The sequence below is a fragment of the Pteropus medius genome, unplaced genomic scaffold, assembly GCF_902729225.1.
Source record: "Pteropus medius unplaced genomic scaffold, Ma_sr-lr_union100, whole genome shotgun sequence".
NCBI classification, from domain to species: Eukaryota; Metazoa; Chordata; class Mammalia; order Chiroptera; family Pteropodidae; genus Pteropus; species Pteropus medius.
In genome coordinates this window covers 1,491,530-1,516,091 of record NW_024347867.1, presented here as the reverse complement: position 1 = coordinate 1,516,091, position 24,562 = coordinate 1,491,530, and the positions used below count along the sequence as shown (strand labels likewise).

The window sequence follows — 24,562 nt, the reverse complement described above, 5'->3', positions numbered from 1 at the left end:
ACACTTATTTTTTTCTGATCATTTTAGTTCCCTTCGTTTTGGTATCCTTTCCTGTCTAAACTTTCGATGTATTTCCTTAAACAGACAAGTTTTCCCTTTTTGCCTCTTCTCTTGCTTCCAGATTGTAGAAAGGACTAAAGTAAGATTTAAACAAGCAGATTTTTAAAACCTCTCTATTGTATTTGTATTCTAAAAGTGTAGATGTGATATCACACACCAAAGATGGGCATGTAATGTCCTTGGTATTTGTTGACGCTCAATTAATTTTGTAACAGCAATAATATCTAATTCTTCCTTGAAGTAGTAATTAATCTAATGAATAGTTTATGTGTTGTTTTACTTTTTCATCTTGTGATTCTTATGAAGACTTCATAAATTCTTTCTTGAACCCCAAGTCTCACTCTAAGCAAAACAAACTGTAAAGTTCACTTTGTGAATACTCTCATTAGCAAGCAAAGTAAGTTCACACTCCAGCTGGCTACTTAGTAACGTAAATAGTCACTTAACTATGAGTCTCAATTTCCTCTTTCATAAAATGAGGAAGTTTGCCTCGTTTAACTATAGTTTCCCTTCAGTTTTAGAATATCATGTATGCCTCTAAAAGATAATGGGGGAGGAGTTGTGTAGTTGGACCCAAGAAGTAAAGAAGGCCAGATAATTTTAATTATAGCTATTTATGCAATTAATACTAACAAGCAGCTATTTGTCTTTTAGCGATCCAGTGATCTCAACTCTCCAGTTCAAGAAATACGGATCAACCTTGGTTTAACCGCTAACAGAACCTCACATTTACCCTTTCCCTGAAATGAGCCTATTAATATTCACCCCATCTCATCTGATAAACAAAATGTTTCTACTAAAATGAAGTAACAGGGATAATACAGTTCAAGTTTTGGAACTGAAAAAAAAATCTCTTTTCTCCTTAATTTTAATTCTTCTGTTATTGTTTCAAAACCACCTAAGTAGATCTAAAGAATTAGTAAATAGAGGAGCAGTTGTATGGAAAAGTAGAGGGGAAAAAAAGCTGGATTACTATCTGAAGCTAATAGATTTTAGCTTGCTTCAAAATGTTAAAAGAAGTAAGTTGAAGCACCATCTAGTGGCTCTCAACTGTGTTTTGCTAAAAGTTGCTCCCAATTTCCCTCAATTTAAGACCATAATTATTTTGTTGTGCATTTATATATATGCATATGTGTTCAGAAAAGAAAAAAAACATATTTTTAATCTTTATGCAGGAGTAGGAAGTTGGGGGAAGCTGTAGCTTTTTACTTTTCCAATCTAACATCATCCAGAAAATCATGGCAATGAGAATGCAACAGAGAAAGAGCACGAATTCAGATAAAACTCTTCCAGGAGTGATGGAGTCCTTTCACTGGAAAAGTGTTAACACAATCAAATCCAGTAGATTTCAGTTCCTCTGTTTCTCCTCCTCATATTCTCTCTAAGAGCTTGCAACGTATTTTTGTCTTTCCAGTTCTACAATGCAGACTTGTCCTCTGTGTCTAGGGATTGGCTGACTATTAAATCTTTGCATACTCCAGATTCCCAAGCCCTTTCCTACCACAAGCCCACAGCATTCTTTGAGTTTACATAACAATCAGTTCTGGAACTGTTGGAGAATGGCTTTCATAATTATGATTACTATGTTCTAAAGTTATGTGTTTCATTATCTTTAGAGGAAAAATGAAAATTGGCCATGAAAATATATACGAATAAAGCATAGCCTTCTGTTATAAGACTGACAGCAAACCTTGAGATTGGCAAACTAGATATTTGTATCAATTAGGATTAAGTTCAGCTGCATATGGAGTAAACCCCAAAATAACAGTGGCCTGAACAAAATAGTTTATTCGCTTTCACACAAAAGAAGTTTAAATGTAGTACTCTAAGTTTCGTACGGTCAACTCCATGGTCATCAGGGCCCAGGATCCTTCCATCTTTCTTTTCCCTAATGATAGGGGGTGGCTTCCATCTTCACTGTCCCCCTTCACCCAAGTTGGCTGCTGGACTTCCAGTCATCACACCAATGTTGCAGTCAAGGAGATAAGGCAGTAAAACACAAGAGGATGTCTCCTTTCTTCATAAAGATATTTCTTTAAAATATCACACATGATTTATGCTTGCATCTCATTTGAGAAAACTTTTGTCAGTGGTCATACTCAGCTGCAAGGGAAACTGAGAAATGTCTTTTAGCTAAGTATGTCCCCACACTAAATAATATCGGAGTTATGTTATTAAGCAATGTATCAGAGACCTAATGCCATAATAGTGCTGTGTAATAAGCAACCATAAAACCTCCATGGCAGCAACTGCTTAAATGTCTAGGAGCCCTAGAAGCTGGGCCCACAGTGCTCAAATGTTAGGCAGGCAGCTCTTCTGATCTTACCGAGCTTCTTCACATGTCTAGGAGATGGCTGACAATTGGGCTGTCTGGGCTGGCCTCAGCAGTGAGATGGGGTGGGACTGGGGTGACTTAGCTCTGCTCTACATGTTTCCCATCTTCAACACACTAGCCCAGGCATGTTTCCACCAAGTAGCATGTAGAAACAGGCAGGAACTCTGAGAATTAGGCTCAAAACTGATACACTATCACTTATGCCCCATTTGATTAGCCAAAGTAAATTATGTGAGGTGGAGAAATATGCACTCTCTTTGTAGAAAGAACTCTAAAGTCACTGATAAATTATATGGATAAAGGGAGGGGTGAAGATTAGAGTCATGAATACAATCATCTACCACAAAGGAAAAGAGGAAGATGAGCAGTATTGAACTAGCAATCTGTGCCACAGTATTTTTGAGTCTGTTACAGAATTGTGGTACTAGACTTTTTTCTGTTCTATGCCCTGTTTTAACCCTAAAGAAATTACAATAAAAAGGAGAGAAAAGAGCTAATATAAATTATACGTGATATTATTTACTAATTTGTTTCTTGACCCATGATCAATTACAAATGGAGTAGATATTAGTCTTAACATTGGCCTATTCTTTACTCAAGGTGTAAAGTGACTAAATGTACTTAAAATCTGACTCTATTTCTTCCAAGGAAGATACGCTACATCTTCCAACTTATGTAGAAGTTAATATGGCCATATATGACAAGTATTAATCAATAATATGTGAGCAGAATTGATTACCACTACAAGCCTAGTTCATAAAAATCTCCCACATAAAATTTCTCTCCCTCTCTCTCTCTCTCTCTTGTCCCCTGCCTCTTCTCCTCTCTCCTCCTCCTCCTCTTCTCTTCTCTTCTCTTCTCTTCTTCTCTTCTCTTCTCTTTCTTTCTTCTTCTTCTCTCTTCTCTCTTCCAAGCTGCATGGGAAATACTGAGAAGGGCGGGACCATAGGATAAAAGGCTAGCTGAGAGTAGAACCACTCCTGCCCCCTGCCCTAGCTTCAGCAACCTGCACTGGACTATGAAATGAGCAAGAATTAAAGTTTTGTTGTGTAAATATTTCAAGATTTTGCAGTTATTCGTTCCAATAGTTACACTATCCTACTTATGTAGTATCCTCCAAGTAATATGCATTCATTTTCTTCCTTAAAGTTTTGCTAAAAAATAAAATAGCTCGAATTACCTGACACTTTCCATAAGAAGTTTTCCCTTCAACTAAAATAACACTTTTTATTATAGGCTTATCATATGTATCAGTGAAGATAGGGTTCCAGTTTACAGTGGCGCTAAAAGATGTTAGGATTTCATCAAGCATTGTTACTCTTACCACCACTAATTCATTCCAGCCTGGAGTGCAGACAAAAGAGAATTGAGAAAGAGCTTGAGACACTGAAGCTCTAAAAGGTTAAGTGATATTCAGCTCTATCTCCAATGACTCTAATATCTCCTTATTTGGGGTCAATTTATAATTTTTTCAGACATGCACATACTGCTAGAAATAACACCTGGCTATTTATTCATTGATCAGTCCAAACAAGCAATACATCTGCCTCACTAATAGCCAGCAAAAAAGAAAGGAATGGGAAGTCAGCTACAGGCTGTCTTGAAGGCAGTGTTTATAGTGGCTCCTGCCATTGTAACATTCATTACCATCTCAAGTGGGCAGAGGAAACAAAAAGCTAGGATGAAAATGCCATCCAAATGACTGTAGAGGTGTAGAAAACTGCACAGCATTGTTATTTGATTTTGGCTAAGTCATCTTCTTCTTTAGGATAAGAAGCAGGGTCATTTGCAAATAAAAACTCACTAGGGCAAAGAGGAAAGTGGATGAGTCACCCTAGGCATTTATGGTGGCAAGCAGCAAGCTTTTGCATATATATATGTTTTGCACATACACACATTTTTGCATATATATATATTTTGCACAGATAGATACAGATATAGGCATAGTTATAGATATAGGTTAGATATAACTATATATTAGATATACATATAGATATAGATTTAGATTTAGATTTACATTTAGATTTAGATTTAGATAGATTCAAAATAGGCCTTGCAATGGCCATGCCACCCTGAACAAGCCCAATCCCGTCTGATCTCGGAAGCCAAGCAGTGTTGGGACTGGTTAGTACTTGGATGGGAGAGCACCTAGGAAGACCAGGTGCTGTAGGCATAAAAAATAAAAAAAATAAGGGATTTGTAAGCTGACAAAATAGGCCTTGCAAACTATCACATCGGTTCTCATAAACACAATGATATCAAGAGTAACTGGAGCAATTGAGCTGGATGTTGAACTCGAAGGCTGATTTCAATTGGCTATTTTTTTGTGAAAACTCGTCAAATCTAAACTGACTTCCAGATTTTTTATTTTCATGCTCTAGGAAAAAAACATAAAATACATAATTAAGCAGGAATAAATACTAACCTTCCAAATTAGAGAAACTGGGAAGTAAACACTTAAGGAGCCCCAGCTAAACTTCATCTCTCCCATGGAATTCTCAAAGAGTGGTATAGAATAGGTCTTCCCTGGGAAAAACTACAATTAAGCAGAAGCTCTTGCCCCCAGTGCTACCAGGCCCCTGTGCCTGGACTCTCAGTCGTTAACAAAGCTTTGAGGTCAAGAAAGGATTTGGGGGAATAAGCCAAATGTGTCAAAAAATGCATCAAGCTTTTCCCAGGATGTTGTAAACTCAAAGTCTTACAATGATGCTTTCTTTCTAATCAATCTATATTTTTCCGTCTTTAGCTCCTACCTGCAACCATTTATCCTCTGGAAGTAGATGAACGTCCCGATGACCAGGATAGCGAAGAAAATAGAGAATTTCACATAGAGAATTACCAGTAGATACAACATGGGCAATTTCAGGATTCTGACACCTTTAAACATAGGCAATGCAGGCAGGAGGAAAAAGTCATTTCAAGAATTCTTCTAATAAATGTATTAGAGTCAATAGTTTAAAAGAGCCTTTAAAAATAAATATTCCTAGAAGTTCACAGATTATCAAAATCGAAACACTTTCTAGATTATGATTCGAATGTTGCTAATGCATTATTCTTTCATGACAGAGTTCAGGAACCATGTCTGTCTTTTACACCCAGTCACAAAAGGTCATGTATTACATGATCTACATGAAATGTCTAAAATAAGAAAACCTATAGAAATAGCAAGTAGGTTAGTGGTTGCCTAAAGCTGAGGGAGATGGTAAGATTGGAGAGTGATAGTTAAAGAGTACAAGTTTTCTTTTTGGAGCGATGAATATATTCTAAAATCGATTGTGGTGATGGTTGCACAATTCTGTGAATATACTTGAAATGGGCAGACTGTATGGTATATAAATTAGATCTCAATAAAGCTGTTGCAAAAAAAGAATAAATGTAAAAGATGTTATGAGGAATAATTAATAGAATATGATAATTTTTAATAATAATTATAAAACAAGTATAATAGCTAATATGTATTAATATAATAAATATTAGTGTTAACATTTTTTAATATTAATAACTAATATTTGTTAACATAATAAATATAATAGCTAATATTTATAGAACACCAACTATGTTAGGCTCTATGGTCAGTATACATATTATTTTATTCAATTAACACATAACTCTATGAGGTAGTACCATCATCCTCATTTAACAGATGAAGAGATCATGAGACAGAGAAATTAAGTATTATTCAAGATCACACAGCTAGAAAATGAAAAGTCATGTTACACCAAAAGCTGTGCTCCTACCAGATTATACTTCCTGGAATAATAGGAAGATATAGCCCCTGTCTTTTCATTTTTGTATCACCAGCTTTAAACATATAAATAACATTCAACACATATTTGGTGAATAAATTGATGAACTAGTTTTAGATGACAAAGGAGGGGGAAAGAAACTTGTCTCTTACTCAAGGTAACAAAATGGTGACCACTATAAGAAATAATTAATCTCAAAGTAAAAGCCTATAGATCACTAAATTATCAAATAATATTTTAATGACCACCACACTATATTTAGAGAATGTACAGGAAAGAAATTATTAAATTAACTTTTTCTATTTGATAAAGGAATATGAATAAATTCTCTAACATACTAAGATATTTCCCAGATAGGTTTTAGACAATATCTACAAATTAGGAGTTCGAGTTTTCTTTACATTCTATTTGGTCATTCATAATCTTCCAATGAAAGAAAAAGTTGAGCATCAAGTTCACTACTCTAAAAGAAATAGGCACTTACCTTGACTCAGCTCTATGGACTGACTCTTGTTGCCAGTCCAATGGAAGACAGAACAGGACACAGTAGACACATCGCTATCTGCCCAGTGGCATGTACTCTGGACAGTCACTGTGCCATTGTCCAGATATTCTTGCTCAGTGACACAGTCTCCTTCTGGGGTCCAGGAGATCTGTGCAGCTGGCTTCCCTGCAATTGCCTTGCACACCACAGTTTTATTCTTGCTTTGAAACAGGGTCACCTCAGGGGCCACTGCAGAGATGTAGGGAAAAATACGTCAGTCTTAACACATAAGATATGGAATTTAGAGATATTTATTTCAGTCCCAAATCTGATTATCTGAAATGCCACAGTATATGATGCCCCTTACCTGACACTTGGAGGTGATAGCCCACATGGAAATCCCCATCAAGTGTTACCGTCTGACACCCGTAATACCCATCATGAGCGATGGCCACTGGATCAATCTGAAGGGTAGAATTCTGGTCAGGTCGGAAGGCCCAGGTTATTCTCTCATCAGTACAGTTTAGTTCCCTGGTCTCATTTGTATCTCTCCTGTAGGCTCTGGTGCAGGGAGGCTTGTCTCTGAGGATTATTTCCCATGTCGTCAACTCTGTTTTCAACAGGGTAGGATGGCAAGGGAGCACGACCTTTGTATTTGTATCCACCAGTACAGACTGGGAAACATTAACTACACACACACACACATACACACACAAAGAATGATTGGGAAAAGACCAAAAAAAAGCTTGGTAAATAAGTGTGTTAAATTTTCCATAACATATTACATTGAAGTTGTACTAGAACATTACTTGCTGGTGGTCTTATTCCAAAAATGTTAGACTTACATTAAAAAAATTAAGCATTTTCAAAATGTACATAACATATGACACCGAATCCAAAGATTAACTCATTTTCTCCTATATTGTGTATTATTAGGTAAACAATATGTATTATATGTGTAAAAAATATTTTAAGTATTTTGAAATTAATTCAGGAGTTTTGATATCTACGAAATGACCAAGAACACACAATTCTCAATTAAAAGGCAAAGACAATGAATGTTCTGGTCAGAGACCATTAGATTTATTTTATAACTCATGCTCCTCAGGATAGAAAATGGAACAATTAGTGATGTGGTTGTGGCCTCCTAAGTTCTGATAAGAGAGAATAAATCAGTGATATCAGAACTAAATACTGATCCCTAAGAGTGGTACTTCAGACAAACATAAATGTTGCAAGTATATGGTGTTAAAAATAACTGAGATGGCATTTGGGTTGAGCAAATGGGAAATTTTTTTTAATTTATTTTTTATTTGGAGAATCAGAAAGTCAACAAAATCAAGAGGTCTTCCTTCTTTACTTCCTCCCTTCCTGTTCAGTCATGCACACTCCCAAACAATTCAACATGGGATATGGAACTTAGAGAGACAGAATTTTAACACCCTTCTATAACTAAGTGGATATTTAACACTCATTGAAACTATCAACTTTTAAGGTTTTAATCACTATTTTTAAATAATGCAAATAAAATATAATCTTAGAATTAATAATTATTTTATATTCATATGTGATGACTTTGATTGCAGTCCATTTCCAAGGCATTTATATCCCAGGGATCATTTGAGCCACAGGACAAATTTTACTTAAATGGCCTTCTTTTCTTACTCTTTGTTAACTTACAAAGGTAGGTCTTCAGGAATGGCAGTGATTATTTGGTGAATCTGTCAAATAGTACTGGATATTTAGACCAAATATGGACCCAGAAAATTTTCCAAAAATTTTCATTGGGAAATAATTTCAGATTTCTGCTAAGAGAACAAACATATCACACTCAATAATTGGGAAGCTAGTTGTTCAATTTGAAACCAGAAGAAAATGGATTTCTAAACTACTTTTTCTTTTCATTTATCTCTGATAGTATTTCTTAATGTTCAAGTGTGGTTTTTAAAATATGCCCAATAATACACCATTGTTTTATCTCTAGTGAATGAAAATAATCATCTGGTACTGAGAAAGTCAAATTCACGGTAAACGAGCATTTGCAACATAGTTCAAGTTCTTAGAAAATTCAGATATCACATTTTTAACATTAGACATTATGAAATCATAGCATAAGTGGTTTAATTAATAATTAATAAGGCAGGTGGTGGGGAACAAGAAGCACATGGAATTCACTAATCTGCAGAAGTTCTGAAATCCAGTAGGGAAATATTTAGGTTCCTTGACTAAGACACAGCCCTAATCCTGCCCAAAATTTATTCTCCATGACTCTTAGCTTCTCTACTGGACTCTTAGTTCTGTCCTTTGAGTCATCTCTTCTTTTCTTATGAAAGTTAACATATTTTCAGCACTGTAATTTTCTTAGCCTGCTTTGTGCCAGTAGAATTATAGGGCTCAACATTCTGTTTCTATTTTGTACTTTCTTTGTAAATTTCATTACAAACTGCTGATGTAATTCTTTTAGAAACTTTTCGGATACGCTGTGAATTTTACTGGGGTTCACTCAATTAGAAGACAGCCACACCCACTAATCTCTTAGAAATAAGTCTTCCTCTGCCTTTGGCTTCTGCTGAGATGACAATGCCCTTAGCTTTTCAGAACCTTAGTATTTATTGGGAAGTTAGTGAGGCATACCCTTAAACTGTAGAAGTCCACTTCTCTGATCGAAGGGTACTGTTAGTAAATTCTTTTTATTTTCCTGAGATCCTAACAAATAATTTTACTCTCACATCTTTGTCTTTACCTTTAAGTCACACTTTCCTGAGAGTGCCCTGGAGTTAAGCTTTGCTAAGAAGCCATTTTTTACTTTTAACATCATTTGCCAGGCTAGGAATCTTCAAAACTAGCAAGGTCTGCCTCCTTTTTAAGAGTCCATTATTTAGCAGGTCTTTTTTTCTCTTGCATTTTACTGTAAGCATCAAGAAGTACTAATCTTTAATACTTGAGCCAGAAATCTACCTAGTAGTGCACCCAGCTCATTAAGTCTATTTTCTACCTTCACCTTACTGCAGACAACAACTATGCCAGCTTTCTTCCACTCTATAACAAGGATCCCTCTTTCCTCCCATTTCCAGTAAGATTTTCCCCCTTTCCTTTAAGCCTTCACCAGCTACCTCCTTAACTCAAAATTTCTATGAACAGACTAGACTGTTCAAGGCAATTTAGTCTTTCGAGCTGTCCTTCTAGATGTTCCTTGGTTCCAAAGCCACTCCCGTACTTTATATTTTATCTTGCGCAGTTTCTGAGATCAAGAATCTAGGAACAACTTAGCTGAATGGTTCTGTTACAAGGTTTTTTCTCATGAGGTTGTAGTCAAGATCTCAGCCAGGATTGTAGTCATCTGAAGGCTTAACTGGGCTGGAGGTTTGGCTCTGATCTAACTCATGTAGCTGTTGGCAGGAGGCCTCAACTCCTCCTGGCTATTGACCTCATTTCCTCAACATGTGGGCCTCTCCATGGGGCACCGTATGGCATAGCTGCTGGCTTCCCCAGAGAAAATGATCCAAGAAAAGAGAAACAAAGATAGAAGCTGAAATGTCTTTAATATCCTCTCAGAAGTGACATACCATCACTTCTGAGTATACAGACCAATCCTGATACGATATGGGATAAGACTATATAAGGGTACAAAGATTATGGGGGATATCTTAGAAGATGGTTACCACAGGAATTGAGGATTGCTATTTTACTATAGGGTGGCTTTTGAAAAGACTTGAAGGAAGTGAGAGACTAGCCATAGAAATATCTGGAGTAAAATGTCCCAGGCAGATGTAAAGTGCCTTGGAGAAGGCCCATATCTGGTATGTTCAAGGAACAGTAAGAAAACTTGTGTGGCTGGGGCAGAATGGAAACTAATCCAGTAAAAATGTGCTATAAACATATAACTTAATTGTTTCTTAAATCATCATACAGTCGAATTAATACTATTTACTAAGTAGTCCATTATTTTCCCATTAATTTTAAATGAGATTTTTAATATACACTAAATTTGTCTATAAAATTATCTATTTCTGAACTGTCTAATTTAGATGAAATTTAAATAGACTTTGGATTTTAGAGTCAATTCTGGAATGAGTTAAAATTTGTGGGACAGATGGCATGGAAGGAATAGCAACACAGTAAGCAAAAAGGACATGAACTTGGGGGGAACATGTGTGTTGGTGATCCCCCAAAATTCATACATTGAAGTCCTAACTGTCACTGTGGCTGTATTTAGAGGTGGGATCACTAAGAAAGTAATTAAAGTTAGATGAGGTCATAGGTTTGGGGCTCTGATTCAATAGAATTAGTTTGCTACATTTACAAGTGAACTTGGCCTAGAAATTATTTTATATGCTAACTTTGTTAGGATTTGGTATTAGAATTATGCTTGTGAGATTTAGAAAACATTTTTCCATTATCCATCTTGTAGAAAAACATAAATGGCATAGATATTATCTATCCCTTAAAGATGTAAAGGATATAAAAGATTTATCTTATATAATAATCTCAGGCTATACATTTTCTGGAGATAATTCTCAATTTCTTCAATGATTATTGATCTATTTATGTCTATTATCTCTTCTTGAGCCAAGTTGGTTATTTAGTTTTCTCTTAGAAAATTTATTTCATCCAAGTTTTCTAATTTAATAGCAAAGAGAAAACTAAAAAACCATGAACATGGAAAAATAAATAAATAAATAAATAAATATATGAGAATGTTCATGGTTATATATCATTTTCTCCCCACATTTTGTATATTTGTGATTTATTTTATCCCATTTAAACTAATAAGTTTTTTCGCCCATTAAAAAATAAGTTCTTGGAATTGTGTATAAATTTTAGTTTTTTACTCTTTAATGCATTCAGTTCATCTTTTGACTTCTTAATTATCTTTCCTACCAAGTATCACTATATAACTAGAACTGGACTTTCCAGGCTCACCTCTTACTACACTCCAGCAAGCATATTAAACTCCTGCCACTCCAGACTGCTTCCATTGACCAAACATTTCATATATATTCTACCTGTACCTTAGTTTACAGTGATTCCTTAGCCTCTCTTTTCTCATTATTTCTGCCTTATGGATCCTCCCAGAGCCACCTCAAAAGCTACTCTCTAATACGTAGATTTTGTATCTATAGTGCTCATCTTATTGTCCTGAACATAATTCATGGTATTTCCATCTACCTCTTGAGGAGGCATATAATTCATGGTATTTCCATCTACCACTTAAGGAGGCATGTAGATTTTCTTCATCTTTGTAGCTTCTGTTTTACCAGCACAATGCTTTGTACTAGTAAGAAATCTATAGGGTTGTTGTTCTTCTTCTTCTTGAATTAAATTGGCTAAATAGGTCCATGTATGATCTTCAAGCAATAGTGTACAGAGGGATTTCTACTACAATTGCTCACATGGCTAATGATCATACAAATATTTCTGCTGATGATCAAACCCTCCCTCCCATAGAACTAGCTAATGAGTGAGTACTTTACCATTATCAGGTGGTTTTAGATGGCTTTGAATTTTCGATCGTGTCACCAGGAATAAGTTATTACCTGCAGTTAGAAAATATTTAGAGAAGAAATATAGAGAAAAATAAGACATTTTGCTTACTTAAATGGAGAAAAATCCCCTGATTTTACATAAGATAATGACAAAATATTTTCAATGCCTTAAATTAATTAACCATTACCAAAAAAAATAATAATAAAACCTTTTAAAAAAAAAAGAAATCAAAAGTGATACCATAGCTAAGTAAAAGCTTTATCAGGTTTTGAAATTTTTTACATAATTTTGAATAAATGACTCATCCAATGCTATTATCATAGATCAGCCCCTCCTGATCTTTTGCTAGCCACACACACCTCTAATCAGTGGAAGAGTTCACAATGGAGGGCACAGGAGTCAAGTTTTAGACTTCCAGAACTATCACAGGAAAGAGAGGCAAAACTCTCCTACTAAAAAATACTCAGAAGTGTTAGATGAACTATAATAATCCCTGTTTCCAATGCATCACTAAACTTGCAAAACAATATGAAAAATTCTCCCAAAGCCAAAACGGCAAAGGAGAAAGAAACCATAAGACCATTGTTGATCTTCATAACCTAGAATCTAATTTAAAAAATACTTAGATAAGTTTAAATTTATTGAGAATTGTTTTATGGCTCATTTTGTGGTCTACCTTGGTAAATACCCCATGTGCACCTGAAAAATAATGTATTTCCTTCTGTGATGGTTAGTTTTTATGTTTCAGAATGGCTAAGCTATACCCAATCATTCAATCAAATACTAATCTAGGTGTTGCTGTGAAGATACTTTGTAGATGTGATTAACATCTACAATCAGTTGATCTTATCCTCAATATAGTTGGCGACTTCATTAATCAATTAAAGGGTAAGAATAAAACTAAAGTTTCCCTGAGGAAGAAGAAATTCTGCTGCAAAACTGCAGCATTAGCTCTTGCCCAAGAATTTCCAGCCTACTAGTCTACCCGAAAATATTTTAAACTTATCAGCCTTCACAATTGCATAAACCAATTTCTTGAATACACACACACACACACACACACACACACACTTCCTACTAATTGTTTCACAGTCCTGACTGCTACCAATTTTTAGTACCAAGAGTGGGCCTAGAGGAACAGATTCCTAAGGATAATATTTCTGAGTTCATTCTGGGTTTTCTGGAATTGGTTTTCTAATATAATTAGACTTAAAGGTACTAATGATACTACTTCTAGTGGTAAAGAGGGCAGTAATAATCCACAGCATGATGTAGCATTAGAGATATGCAAAATATCACCATTGGATACTCCTAATCGAATACTTATAAAAGGTATGGGTAACTATGTGTTTGATACTTTAGAATATTTTAGTATAAGATTGGTTGGTTTCTCCTGACTGCACTGGAGAAAGTGGGGCAGGAGAGGGGAATGAATGAGTTTAGGGCATCAAATTCCCATCTCAAGCTCTGTATAAATGACCAGAAAGTTCTTATGTCTGCTTTGAAAGAAACCATTATCTCTTATAGCAGCAGGGCTGGGATTTCTAAAAAAAGAAGAAAAATAAAACTTATTCTGTGACCATCTGAATTACAACACAAATTCCTGAACTTACAGAGTATCTTCTGTTAAAATGAGGAAATTGATTGAGAAGGAATGGGATCCTGGAAGCAGAATGGGAATATATGAACAGATTCCAGTGAAGTTGGGAGCGTCAAACCCTTAAATTCTGCTAAGTCTTCTTTTCCATAAAAGCAGCCCTTTTAATGCCACCAGAAGTTAACCCTGCTTCACCTCAAAAATTGTAATGGTCTATCTTGAGGTAGTTGCCTGGAAAGACATTGTTGTTCTCTTCAGACCTGACCCCCTCACTTCTCTTCACATCTAGACCTGTAACTAGATTCAAGTCCCAACTAGGTCCCAAGAGTGAGGTACAAAGTGTGACCCTCCAGGAGATGCCTTACACACTACAAGACTTTTTCAGTTAATACACTTATAAACCTAAAAATAAGTGTAAGAATGAATATTCTTACACATTATCTTGGGATAATGACAAAAGAAACAAAAAATTAGACCAGGCTAAATTTATTGATATGGGTTCACTAAGCAAACATTCTAGGTTGGATGCTGTAGCTTGAGGGATTAGAAAGGGCTCTAACAGTTCATCTATTTGGTGCGCTAAAACATGGACCAAATGGTAGCCTACACGAAATTAAAATTAATTCCTGAACTGCCTTGATATACTGTAGAGGGAGGTATCTAAAGACTAATGATACTGAAATGTTAAATTAGATTTATCATGTAAGACTGACTCACTCACCCTGGGTGACCTTTCACGACTATGAGAAATAAGTTATGGAAGGAAACTCCAACATTCTTTAAGGGTTCTGTGGTTGCTCTTTTTTGTAGATTAGAAATCATAGTAAGAACTGCTGCCACTGAAGTTTAATCCTTAAATGCAAGAAAGATAATTGGATTCTGGAGTGTCATGGTCAAGTAATGGCACTTTGTCTCCAAAGACATGGTGAGTGTGGTTCTTATAATGGACAGTGGAGTCAAAGAAATGGTCTGACCTTCAGAGACCTATGGCATTGGCTAGCTAACATGGTGTCTCTAAGAGAAATGAAATAGATAGGCAGTCTATAAATTCTTACTTGATCTATATGAGCAGAAAAGTTTTAGGTCAAGTAAACAGAAGACTAATTTGAATTACCAAAACAGAATCACAGCCCCATCAATCGATATCCGGGCTTGAACAGTTCTATGTTTTTTTTCATGCATTTTGAATTTTGGTTATTAGATTCATTAATGTTTAGGACTGTTAGGTCCTCTTGATAAATAACCCCTTCGTTATTAAGAAAAGTACTTCTTTATCTCTGGTAATATATTTTGGTCTGAAACCTACTTTATCTGATATTAATTTAGCCACTCCAGGATTCTTTTAATTAGTGTTAGTCTGGTATATTTTTTCCCATCTGTTTACTTCTAACCTATTTGTGTCTACATTTAAATTCATTTATCATAGACAATATATAGTTGTGTCTTGCTTTTGTATCTTATATGACAATTTTACTAGAATGGATATCATCCAGAAAACTCACAGCTGACTATATTTTCCTGAAGTTCCAGAAACACTTCCTTGACAAAAGCAATAAAAAATGCACTAATAAAGGGCAGGAAGGGAAGAGAGCATTGGCATCATTGAGAAGCTCAATGGTGGTTCTTTTGTAAGCCAGGATTAAGAGTAAGAGTTGTTCTAGAAGTAGGCTCACTAATGACAATGGAAATGATAGGATTTTGTAATAACCAGAGACAAGGTGATAGCTCTTAACAGTCAGAGGCAAGACGGATATAATTATCATAAACAGTAGAAAGGCCAGAATGACAAACAAAAGACTGACCAGAAGCATTTGTGGCAAAAGCTAAATAAACCTTGGTGTTCTTAGGGACAATATGGAAAGGGAGTCAGAGAGAATATGGTTTGTCCTATATAACCAAATCAAGAGTAAGTGATCATCTTAGTTTTGTCTGCTACAATGGAAATACCATAGACTGGGTGGCTTAAACAACAAATATTTATTTCTCACAGTTCTAGAGGCTCTGAAGTCTAAGATCAAGGCACCAGAAGACCCTATGTCTGGTTAAATTCATTTCCTGGCTTGTAGACAGTTGCCTTCTCAATGTTTTCTTATATGGGAGGAGCAGAGGGAGAGGGAGAAAGACAGAGAGAAAGCAAGCTCTCTTGTGTCTATTCTTATAAAGGTATTAATCCCATATGAGGCCTCTACCTTTATGACCTATTTACCTCCCAAAGGCTCCATCTTCAAATACCATCACATTGGGATTAGAGTTTCAACATATGAGTTTGGGGAGGAAACAAACATTCAGTCCATCGCAGTGAGTGAAAGATCAGATCAGTTGCCATATTGGAAAATCATGATCCTCCTTCACCAAGTCTCCTTAATCAAACCAGTTCTCAGACTCAGAGCCGCATAATCATGAGCTCACATTCCAGAATTATAATACACAGGAAGAAATGCAGGACCACGAAATTAGATAATGTACCCTTTATTGGCTGCCTTTTCTTATTCCTAAAGAGAAAAATAAGACTCAGATATTCAGATATTGAAATTATTGAATGTAGTTTATAAAATAAATTTGTTGAAGATGTTTAAAGAATTAAAAGAGGAAAATTTTTAAAAAACAGAAAAAAATGTAATAAAAAAAAATCTAGGCAAATTAGGAAAACACAACAAAGTTCAATTTACCCATTGATTCTCTACTTATCCTACCTGAAAAATTACAGTGACATAAAAATGTAAAAGATGGGAGAAAAGGGGAAAAAAATCAGAATAAGGATCATTGACATAACTCCAAGACACAAAAAGCACTTTGAGGTAAAATTATGATAAAATTACATGTAAAATTTAAACCATAAAAAAGTAATGAGAAGTTAACACAACTTCTCTGAATCTGCCCTATTGACTTGAGTGATCACATTCTTTAAAATACCACTATATATGCAAATTATTTTTCCAAGGACTATATTGCTCCACACCCCTAAAAAAATTTCTGTTAAAACTTATTTTCAGAGCAACTAAAAATCTTAGATTTAACCCATTTCCCATTTGTCCTGAGAATGATCACTAGCGGCACTTGCGACTGCACTATTTACCCTGAGATAACTCACAGATTACAGTCTTAGCCTTATCCCCAAAGTTTGTCATATATCCCTCATGCTTTTCAGAGAATTACAACAAAACAGGACTGATGCAGTTGGGACAGCTCATTTGAACTGAAAGCAGGTGCCAAATGAACTGAAGAAAAGGACTGCAAAGGGGACGACTGTAGCCAGATTTGATAAGCTGGACTCCATTAACTTTGAAATGTTCTACTCTAAAAGAAACAAGAAGTAAAAGACAAGTCATAAATGAGGAGAAAATATTTGCAAAAAACATATCTGATAAGGGATATGTTATATATCAATATGTATATTTATCCAAACTATACAAAGAATGCTTAAAATTCAACAATAAGAAAACTGTTGTTGGAAAAAAATGGACCAAAGACCTTAACAGACACCTCACCAAAGAAAATATACAGATGACCACTAAGCATATAAAAAGATGCTCCACATCATCTGTCATCAGGGAAATGCAAATTAAAATAATGATGAGATACCACTACACACCTAATAGGATGGCCAAAATCCAGAACACTGATAATGCCAAATGTTAGCAAGGATACAAAATAACATGAACACTCATCGATTGCTGGTGGAAATGCAAAACGGTATGGCCAACTTTGAAAGACAGTTTAATGGTTTCTTACAGAACTAAACATTCTTACTATATGATCCAGCAATAGCCCTGTGGAAAGCATTTCCATATTTCCTCAGAATGTTATAGAACTTCTTTGGAATTATTGCAAGTAATGGCAGAAAAGACAGAAAAGATTCAAAGACTTGTTTCCGGCTGCTCAAGCTTGCTCTAATTAACCACTCCACTCATATGTTCTACCTCTTTAGGCTTTTGGATAAAAGTCCATTTGTATAAGAATTCTGATGAGAGCTTAAAAACATTTATTCAGAATAATTATTTATCATTTATATATTCTTATGTTTCTTGATCCTCATTTTCTGAAACAAATTGCACCTATAAATTTATTGCCTCTATTTTAAAATTTAAAAATCCCAAATAGAAGTTTAGGGTTTTCTTTTAAGCCTCAGGGCTAAAAATATTAGAAATAGCAAAGAGAAAAAAGTAATTACAAAAAATGAATAAGACAAACAAAAACTTATAGACACAGACAACAGTTTAGTGGTTACCAGACAAAAGAGGGGAAGGGGGAAGTAGGTAAGGGTAAAGAGGGTCAAATATACAGTGATGAAAGGAGATTTGGCTTTAGTTGGTGAACACACAATGCAATATACAGATGATGTATTATTGAATTGTACACTTGAAACCTATATAATTTTACTAATCTATGTCATCACAATAAACTTAATTAAAAAATAATTACACAATAATAAACATTAAGGTCCAAAAATAAGTATTCAAGTAAGACAATAAAAATACAAACCAAACAACTGGGGAAACCCCTACATTTTATCTAGTCACAGAAGTTCAGTTTCACTCTATTCCAGGGCCCCCACTATTGTACTGAACTCAGCTAGTCAACTGGTCAGTGCACTGGTCAGTCAACTGGTAAGGCAAATTAGAAGGAGGTTTGATGGATAATGCAGCAAATAAACCGTTGGAGAAATAAACCCTCTTATGAGTGGATCAAGAGCATCTTTATCACTATTAAAAGATAGTTTTACTTTTGGCTGAAAATGTCATAGCATCAGACTTACCAGACACCATGATAATGATGGAGATTAGTACTGCCAAAGTTGAAGTCCTCCCCAAAGTATGCATTTGGAGTGTTTTTCTTCTTTAACAAAAAATCACTGTAAATCAATTAGTAAACTCAGTGAACCTTTCTTTGGTCACAGTTGCTTACCCTCAGTTAACAGGATTGCTTGTTGTTTTTCTTCACCAGTTTGCTATGTATTTATCTTTATCTCCATCTCCATTCTGTATGCTTTTAGGTGATGGATCACTGACAGGAAACCTCAGTAAGTTTTGCTGAGTACTAAAGCAAAAAAAGCCAATGCTTATTACTCATTCGTCCCCCCACAGCACTGAAGTGACAAAATAAATTATAGAGCAATTCATTTAAGAAGTAGCATGTCTGGAAGAATAAGTTACATATGGTAAAATATACAAATCTTAAGCGCACAGCTTGATGAATTTTTACATATAGATGCTCTCAGAAAATCACCTCCAAAACCAAGATAAGACCATATTCATTACTCAAGAACTTTATTTCATGCTCCTTCTCTGTCAATATCCCTTCTCCATAAACACTATTCTAACTTCTATCATCATTTTGCCAGCTTTTGAACTTCATATAAACAAAATTCTTCACATAATTTATTTTTTAATGTTGCATTGTGTTTTGGAATGAATATACCATATTTTATTTATTCATTTCTCTGTGAATTTAATTTTTCCAGTTCAAAGTATATAAATATTTTTATTTTGTACATATCTTTTGGTCTACATATGTATTTATTTTACTGAGTATATACCTAAGAATAAAACCGAGGAGTCATAGGATAAATATATGCATGGCTTTAATAACTACCTCCTCTTATGAGTTGAATTGTGTCCCCTCAAAATTCACATCTTGAAGTTCTAAACCCTAGCACTTCAGAATGTGACCTTATTTGGAAATAAGGTAATTGAAGATGTAATTAGTTAAGTTGAGGCCACACTGGAGTAGGTTGGTCCATAATCCAATATGACTGGTGTCCTTATAAGAAGAGGATTTTGGACACAAACATGCACTCAAGGAGAATGCCATGTAAAGATGAAGGCAGAGATTAGTGGTGCCAATGAATGCCAAAGATGTCCAGCAGATTACCAGAAGCTGGGAGAGTAGCAAGGAAGAATCTTCCTCTCTGTTTTAGAAGCTTTAAGATTTTTTTTTTTTTGATGCTGGAACATAAAGATATGAAAAGTGGAACTCTTAAAGCTTCAAAAATGAGATGGCTGCCATACAAAAGTCACACAGGGTTTGTACTCGTAGACATGGTTCCACCAAACTGGAACTGTAGTATACATGTTACATATGACAAGTAAGATGGGTTTGGGTGTCCAGGGCTCCTGGAATGGTTAATTTGAATAATTTCTCAGATGTCTGTGTGTTTGTTTATAGGGCTGTCCCTTGCTGAGGTAATGAGAGTGGGGGCACAGTGGCCAGGAGTGTGAGGAGCCCAAATAAGGAAAGTAATTGGGGTATGGACTTAGCTGCACAAGAAGGGGAACTGACCGTCCTCTAGTCAGGGCCTCAAAATTGAGTCTAGACAGCATTTTTAAAAATTCAAAACTATATTAAAATTGACTCATTGATCTTCACATCAGTTTTGAGCTTAATTATTTGAAGAATTTGAGTTGCCCAAATAGAGGAGACTTTTGGTAAGTAGTACATATATTTTCTATGCAGTTTAGTTAAACTGCATAGAAAACATCTAATTACAAGGGCAAATTGGAGGACAACAAGTAGAAGTATAAGGAGTCCTTGTAGGCCAGTCCATAACCAAGTCCCCCATCAGATGACATTCGCTAAGAAATCAGATCTGGAATTTCCAAGATTTCTTACAATATCTGATTGAGTTGTAAAGTATATTAAAAGTATGAGTTATGTTTTTTCATGACAATAATATCTTGGTGTATTCCCTTGTTCAAAGTGGCATGTCCAACAGTTACATTGCTGTAGGGTATGAACTGATAGTTCTGTAAGGTATATGTTTGTGGCAATTGTAACTAGGAAAAAGTAGTTATGGTGGTCATGGTCAAAGATACAAGCAGGAATTTGTGGCAAACCAGAGGTGGGAAGTAGGGAAAGGTGCAGGAAAGTGGGAGGTCCTCTCCCCAGGGGCTTGAGGAGTGAAACTGTATAAGCAGTTGCCTACTGGAGAAAGTAATAATCTCCATTCATTTTTAGACTAACACAAACAGTAGTACCTTCTACCAGATTTTCCTTTAAACATGAGAATTGGGGTTGTACACTTTGGCAGAGAGCAAGAAGTACACCAGGATTATGGGCTAAGCAAACAGAATGCTTAAGAAACATAATAGAATTCCTAATATCAAAGGAACACAAGCAATAAATGTCCTGTGTCTAATTTGTCAGTGCCTTAGGAGAAGTAGACAATGAAAGTTGCTGGGCTGGTGGTCTCAGTGCCCTGGGTGAAGTTGCTTCTTGAGCAACGGACAAAGTCATTTCAAACTTCAAGGTATTGGGTTGGGATAATATCATCTGCAATGTGGTACTAGGTTTCAAGTGAACACAAGTCTAGTTGATGTGGGTCGCTTGTGATGGTGGCAATGTCATCCCTACAGGCTAGGAACTCCTATTGCTATTAATTCAGTTAATTCCAAAGTACATCCCAGATAATCAAGAGGTCTGGGAGAGGGGGTGACATTCTACAGCACCATGGCATCTGGCAAGGGAGTGAGGACTCTGCAGACTACCACTCCTGCAGATGGAATAATCAAAAGGGCCCATGTTTGGCTCCATCTTGTATCAAGGAAGTCTCAGTAGCCATAACAAGCTTTGAGATTCTGCTTTTGTGATTCAAGGCATAATCAACAGTTGAGTATGGAGGGTCACAGGTTCAGAATCTATGAGAACCTTTATTACCAGGAAAACTTAGTATGTGGTCAGCAGTTTTTGCTCTCATGGTAGATAGCACAGGATCAAGAAGGGCAGATTTTTGCATGTGAAGTTCATTGACAACTTATGGCCATCAGAGGTAGTCCAGAGACTCCAGAAGTTATGAGAGGAGGTTGCTAAAGCCTCTACAGGGAAAGAGTCTCTGAAAGCACTAATGAGAGTGCCTGTTGATTTTAATTTGGATAGATTTTAGAACCTTTTGTTGAGAGTGGCTGCCATTTAAGGTTTCTTTGATAGTAGGACACAACACAATGATTTGGATAGATAAGGCAGAACTCTGTTACTTGTAGCACCTAATGAGAGAAAGATGCACGCAAGGGTTGTACCTGGGGAGAGGGTAACAGCAAGCTGAAACTGTAGGGGACAATTTATATAGGATAAGTGGAGTGGAGCGAAGTTTACTAGGTTTCAGGGATTCCCTTCTATTGACTAATTTAAATAATTTTGCAGGATCCAGGACAAAAAGGCTGCTCCTAGTTGTCTGGTATAGTGTCCTGGGGCAATTAGGGCAGATGGCCCAGAGTGTGAGAGCCCAAATAAGAAAGTGGTTGGGTGTGGACCTAATCAGATGTTCAAGAATAGGAACTGACTGACTTCTAGCTAAGAAGAACCGAGACTGTATTTAAAAGAATCACACAGCCCTCAGAAAGAACTTACCCTGTTGACACCGTGATCTTGGAATTCTAGCCTCCAAAACTCCGAGACAATACTTTCTATTGTTTAAGCCAATTAGTTTGTGGTACTTCATTAAGACAGCCTTAGAAAATGAATACACACCAAACCAGTAGTGCCATTTTTGATTCCTTCCATTGTGGAGGACCAGTTACAACATATCCTCACCTTATCTCCCATGACAGTTGGCCACATCTTATCTCAGATTAGCCACATTTCAAGTAGTCAACGGAAGTTATGGCAAATAGCTAATATATTGGACACCACCATTCTAGAGAACTATTTGTTTTTACGGTCATTATGGTGTTCTAAAATTTTTTGATAAAATCATTTTTCAAAGAAACAAATGTATTAATTCAGTTCATAATATCAACTGATAAAAATTCAGAAAAATAAGAATAAAACTTCCTCAACTTGATTAAGACCATCTATAAAAACTTACAGCTAACATTATACTTAAATATGAAAGATTAAATACTCTCTCCCTAAGATAGTGAACAAGGAAGGGATGCCTGTTCTCACAGCTCTTATTCGACATATTTTTGAAAGTTCTAGCCAATGCAATAAGGCAAGGCAAGAAAATAAAGGGCATACACATGAGAAAGAAAGAAATAAAACTGTTCCTATTTGAAGATGACGTGATGAAACTGTTCTGTATCTTGACTGTATCATTGTCAATATCCTTGTTGTTATCATACTATGGTCTTGCAAAATATTACCATCGAAGGAAAATGGGTAAAGACCACATAGAATCCACCTACACTATTTCTTACAACTGCTTGTGAATCTACTATGATTATCTTAAAATAAAAAATAAATAAAATTACGAACAAATTTTATTCTGTCATTTGTAAGTGTCCCTAAAGATTTCTTCCTTGTATGTTAAAAATAACTAACTTCAATTTTTAATTGTGGTAACTATAAACAACTTAAACTTCACCATTTTACTCATTTTGAAGTGTATAAATCATTGTCCTTTAGTATATGCACAATGTTGTGAAATCATTACCATTATCAAGTTCCAGAAGATTTTCATCATCCCAAGAGGAAACGCTGTACCCACTAACTAGTCACTAACTTACCCAATCCCCCATCCTACCCTTGGCAAACACTAATCTGTTTCCTTGATAACACTGCTCTAGTCACTACCCACTCTTCCTACACTGTATGTCTTCCAAGTAATTTCATGAATAGTTGTCTTTGTATATGAAGTCATCTTTATTTAGAATGTTCCCTTTATTCTTTGTCAGCCAATTAACTTTAAACTCTTATCTATCCTTCAGGCCTCATTCAAATTTTATCTCTTGTGTAAAGTGGTCTCTGGATTCTTCCCATTTCCATTTACCACATAATGGTCACTGTCTCTTCTATAATTCCATAACTCTGTTGTAGCAGCCAACAGGAGAATTGGCACCACAATAACTACAAATAATAGGACATTGTGAAAACCAGCATAAAATAACAATTGGTTAACATAGTTAAAAAAGGAAAGAAAAAAAAACAGAAAATAAAATAAAATAACTAAATTTTTAGAAATGAAAAATATAGTCATTGAAATTAAATCTCAATGGATGGACTGAAAAAGACAGAGTAGACACAGCTAAAACAGAAATAGTAAAGTAGAAGATTAATCTAAAAAACATCAATCTCAATGCAATAATAAGATATAAAGCAAAGAAATGCAGGAAAGCAGAAATAAAATAAGTGGAAGATAGAATAAGAAAATCCAATATAAGCCAATTAGAATTTCCTGAGGAGATAGCAGAATAAAGGAGTGGGTGATGACTCCTGTTTGGGAAGTTTTGATGATCAGATCAGTAACTACAAGCCCACTCATCGATGGTTATATTCTTGTTCCCAGACAAATGTAAAACAGCAGGTCACTTAAGATACATTGTTGCCTACCCAGTGGCATGTGCTCTGGACAGTCACTGTTCTATTAATCTGAGGTTCACACTCAGCAAAACAATCTCCTCTGGGGCCCAGAAAATCTGTGCAGCTGGCTTCCCTATGACTGCTTTGCACACTGCAGTTGTATTCATCCCTGAAAAAAAGGGTCACCTCTGAGGATACTGTAGGTGAGGACAGAAAAAATTGCTTCAAGTTTAATATTAAAAAACAACAGAGTTTGTGAATATTTATTAATGATCTACTTGTAGTGTATGTTGGCTAAAGGCATGGGCTCTGGAGTCAGATTATCTGGGTTCAAATTTGTTTCCTACTTTCTCCAAGCTCCGTCATCTTGCAACTTCAAGCTAAGGATAGAATGTCTTCCAGAATCTTGGGCAAATTTTAAGTTTCAGTCCTGGACCTGAATATAACATTCTGCCAATCGATGTGCTTCACACAGGGATAGCCATATTGGGAATTCCTATCAGGCATTACATGAGTACACCCACAATATACATCATGACTGATGGTCACTAGATCAATCTGATGGGCAGCATTCTGGTCAGGTTGGGAGACCCAGGTTATTCTCTCATCAATGCAGTTTA

At 35.7% G+C, this 24,562-nt stretch overlaps 1 protein-coding gene and 1 pseudogene across 1 annotated transcript; one reads left to right on the top strand and one right to left on the bottom strand.

Moving 5' to 3' along the window:
• Window positions 1-4,128: 4,128 nt before the first annotated feature.
• On the bottom strand, window positions 4,129-24,308 carry LOC120615821 (cell surface glycoprotein CD200 receptor 1-like). Its single transcript, XM_039879069.1, has 5 exons — window positions 24,290-24,308; window positions 6,993-7,313; window positions 6,626-6,874; window positions 5,149-5,272; window positions 4,129-4,198 (listed from the first exon to the last, which is right to left on the bottom strand). Exons 1-5 carry the CDS (start codon window positions 24,306-24,308, stop codon window positions 4,129-4,131), a joined length of 783 nt encoding a protein of 260 aa, XP_039735003.1.
• LOC120615889 (uncharacterized) lies at window positions 4,450-4,568 on the top strand (annotated as a pseudogene).
• Window positions 24,309-24,562: the final 254 nt, after the last annotated feature.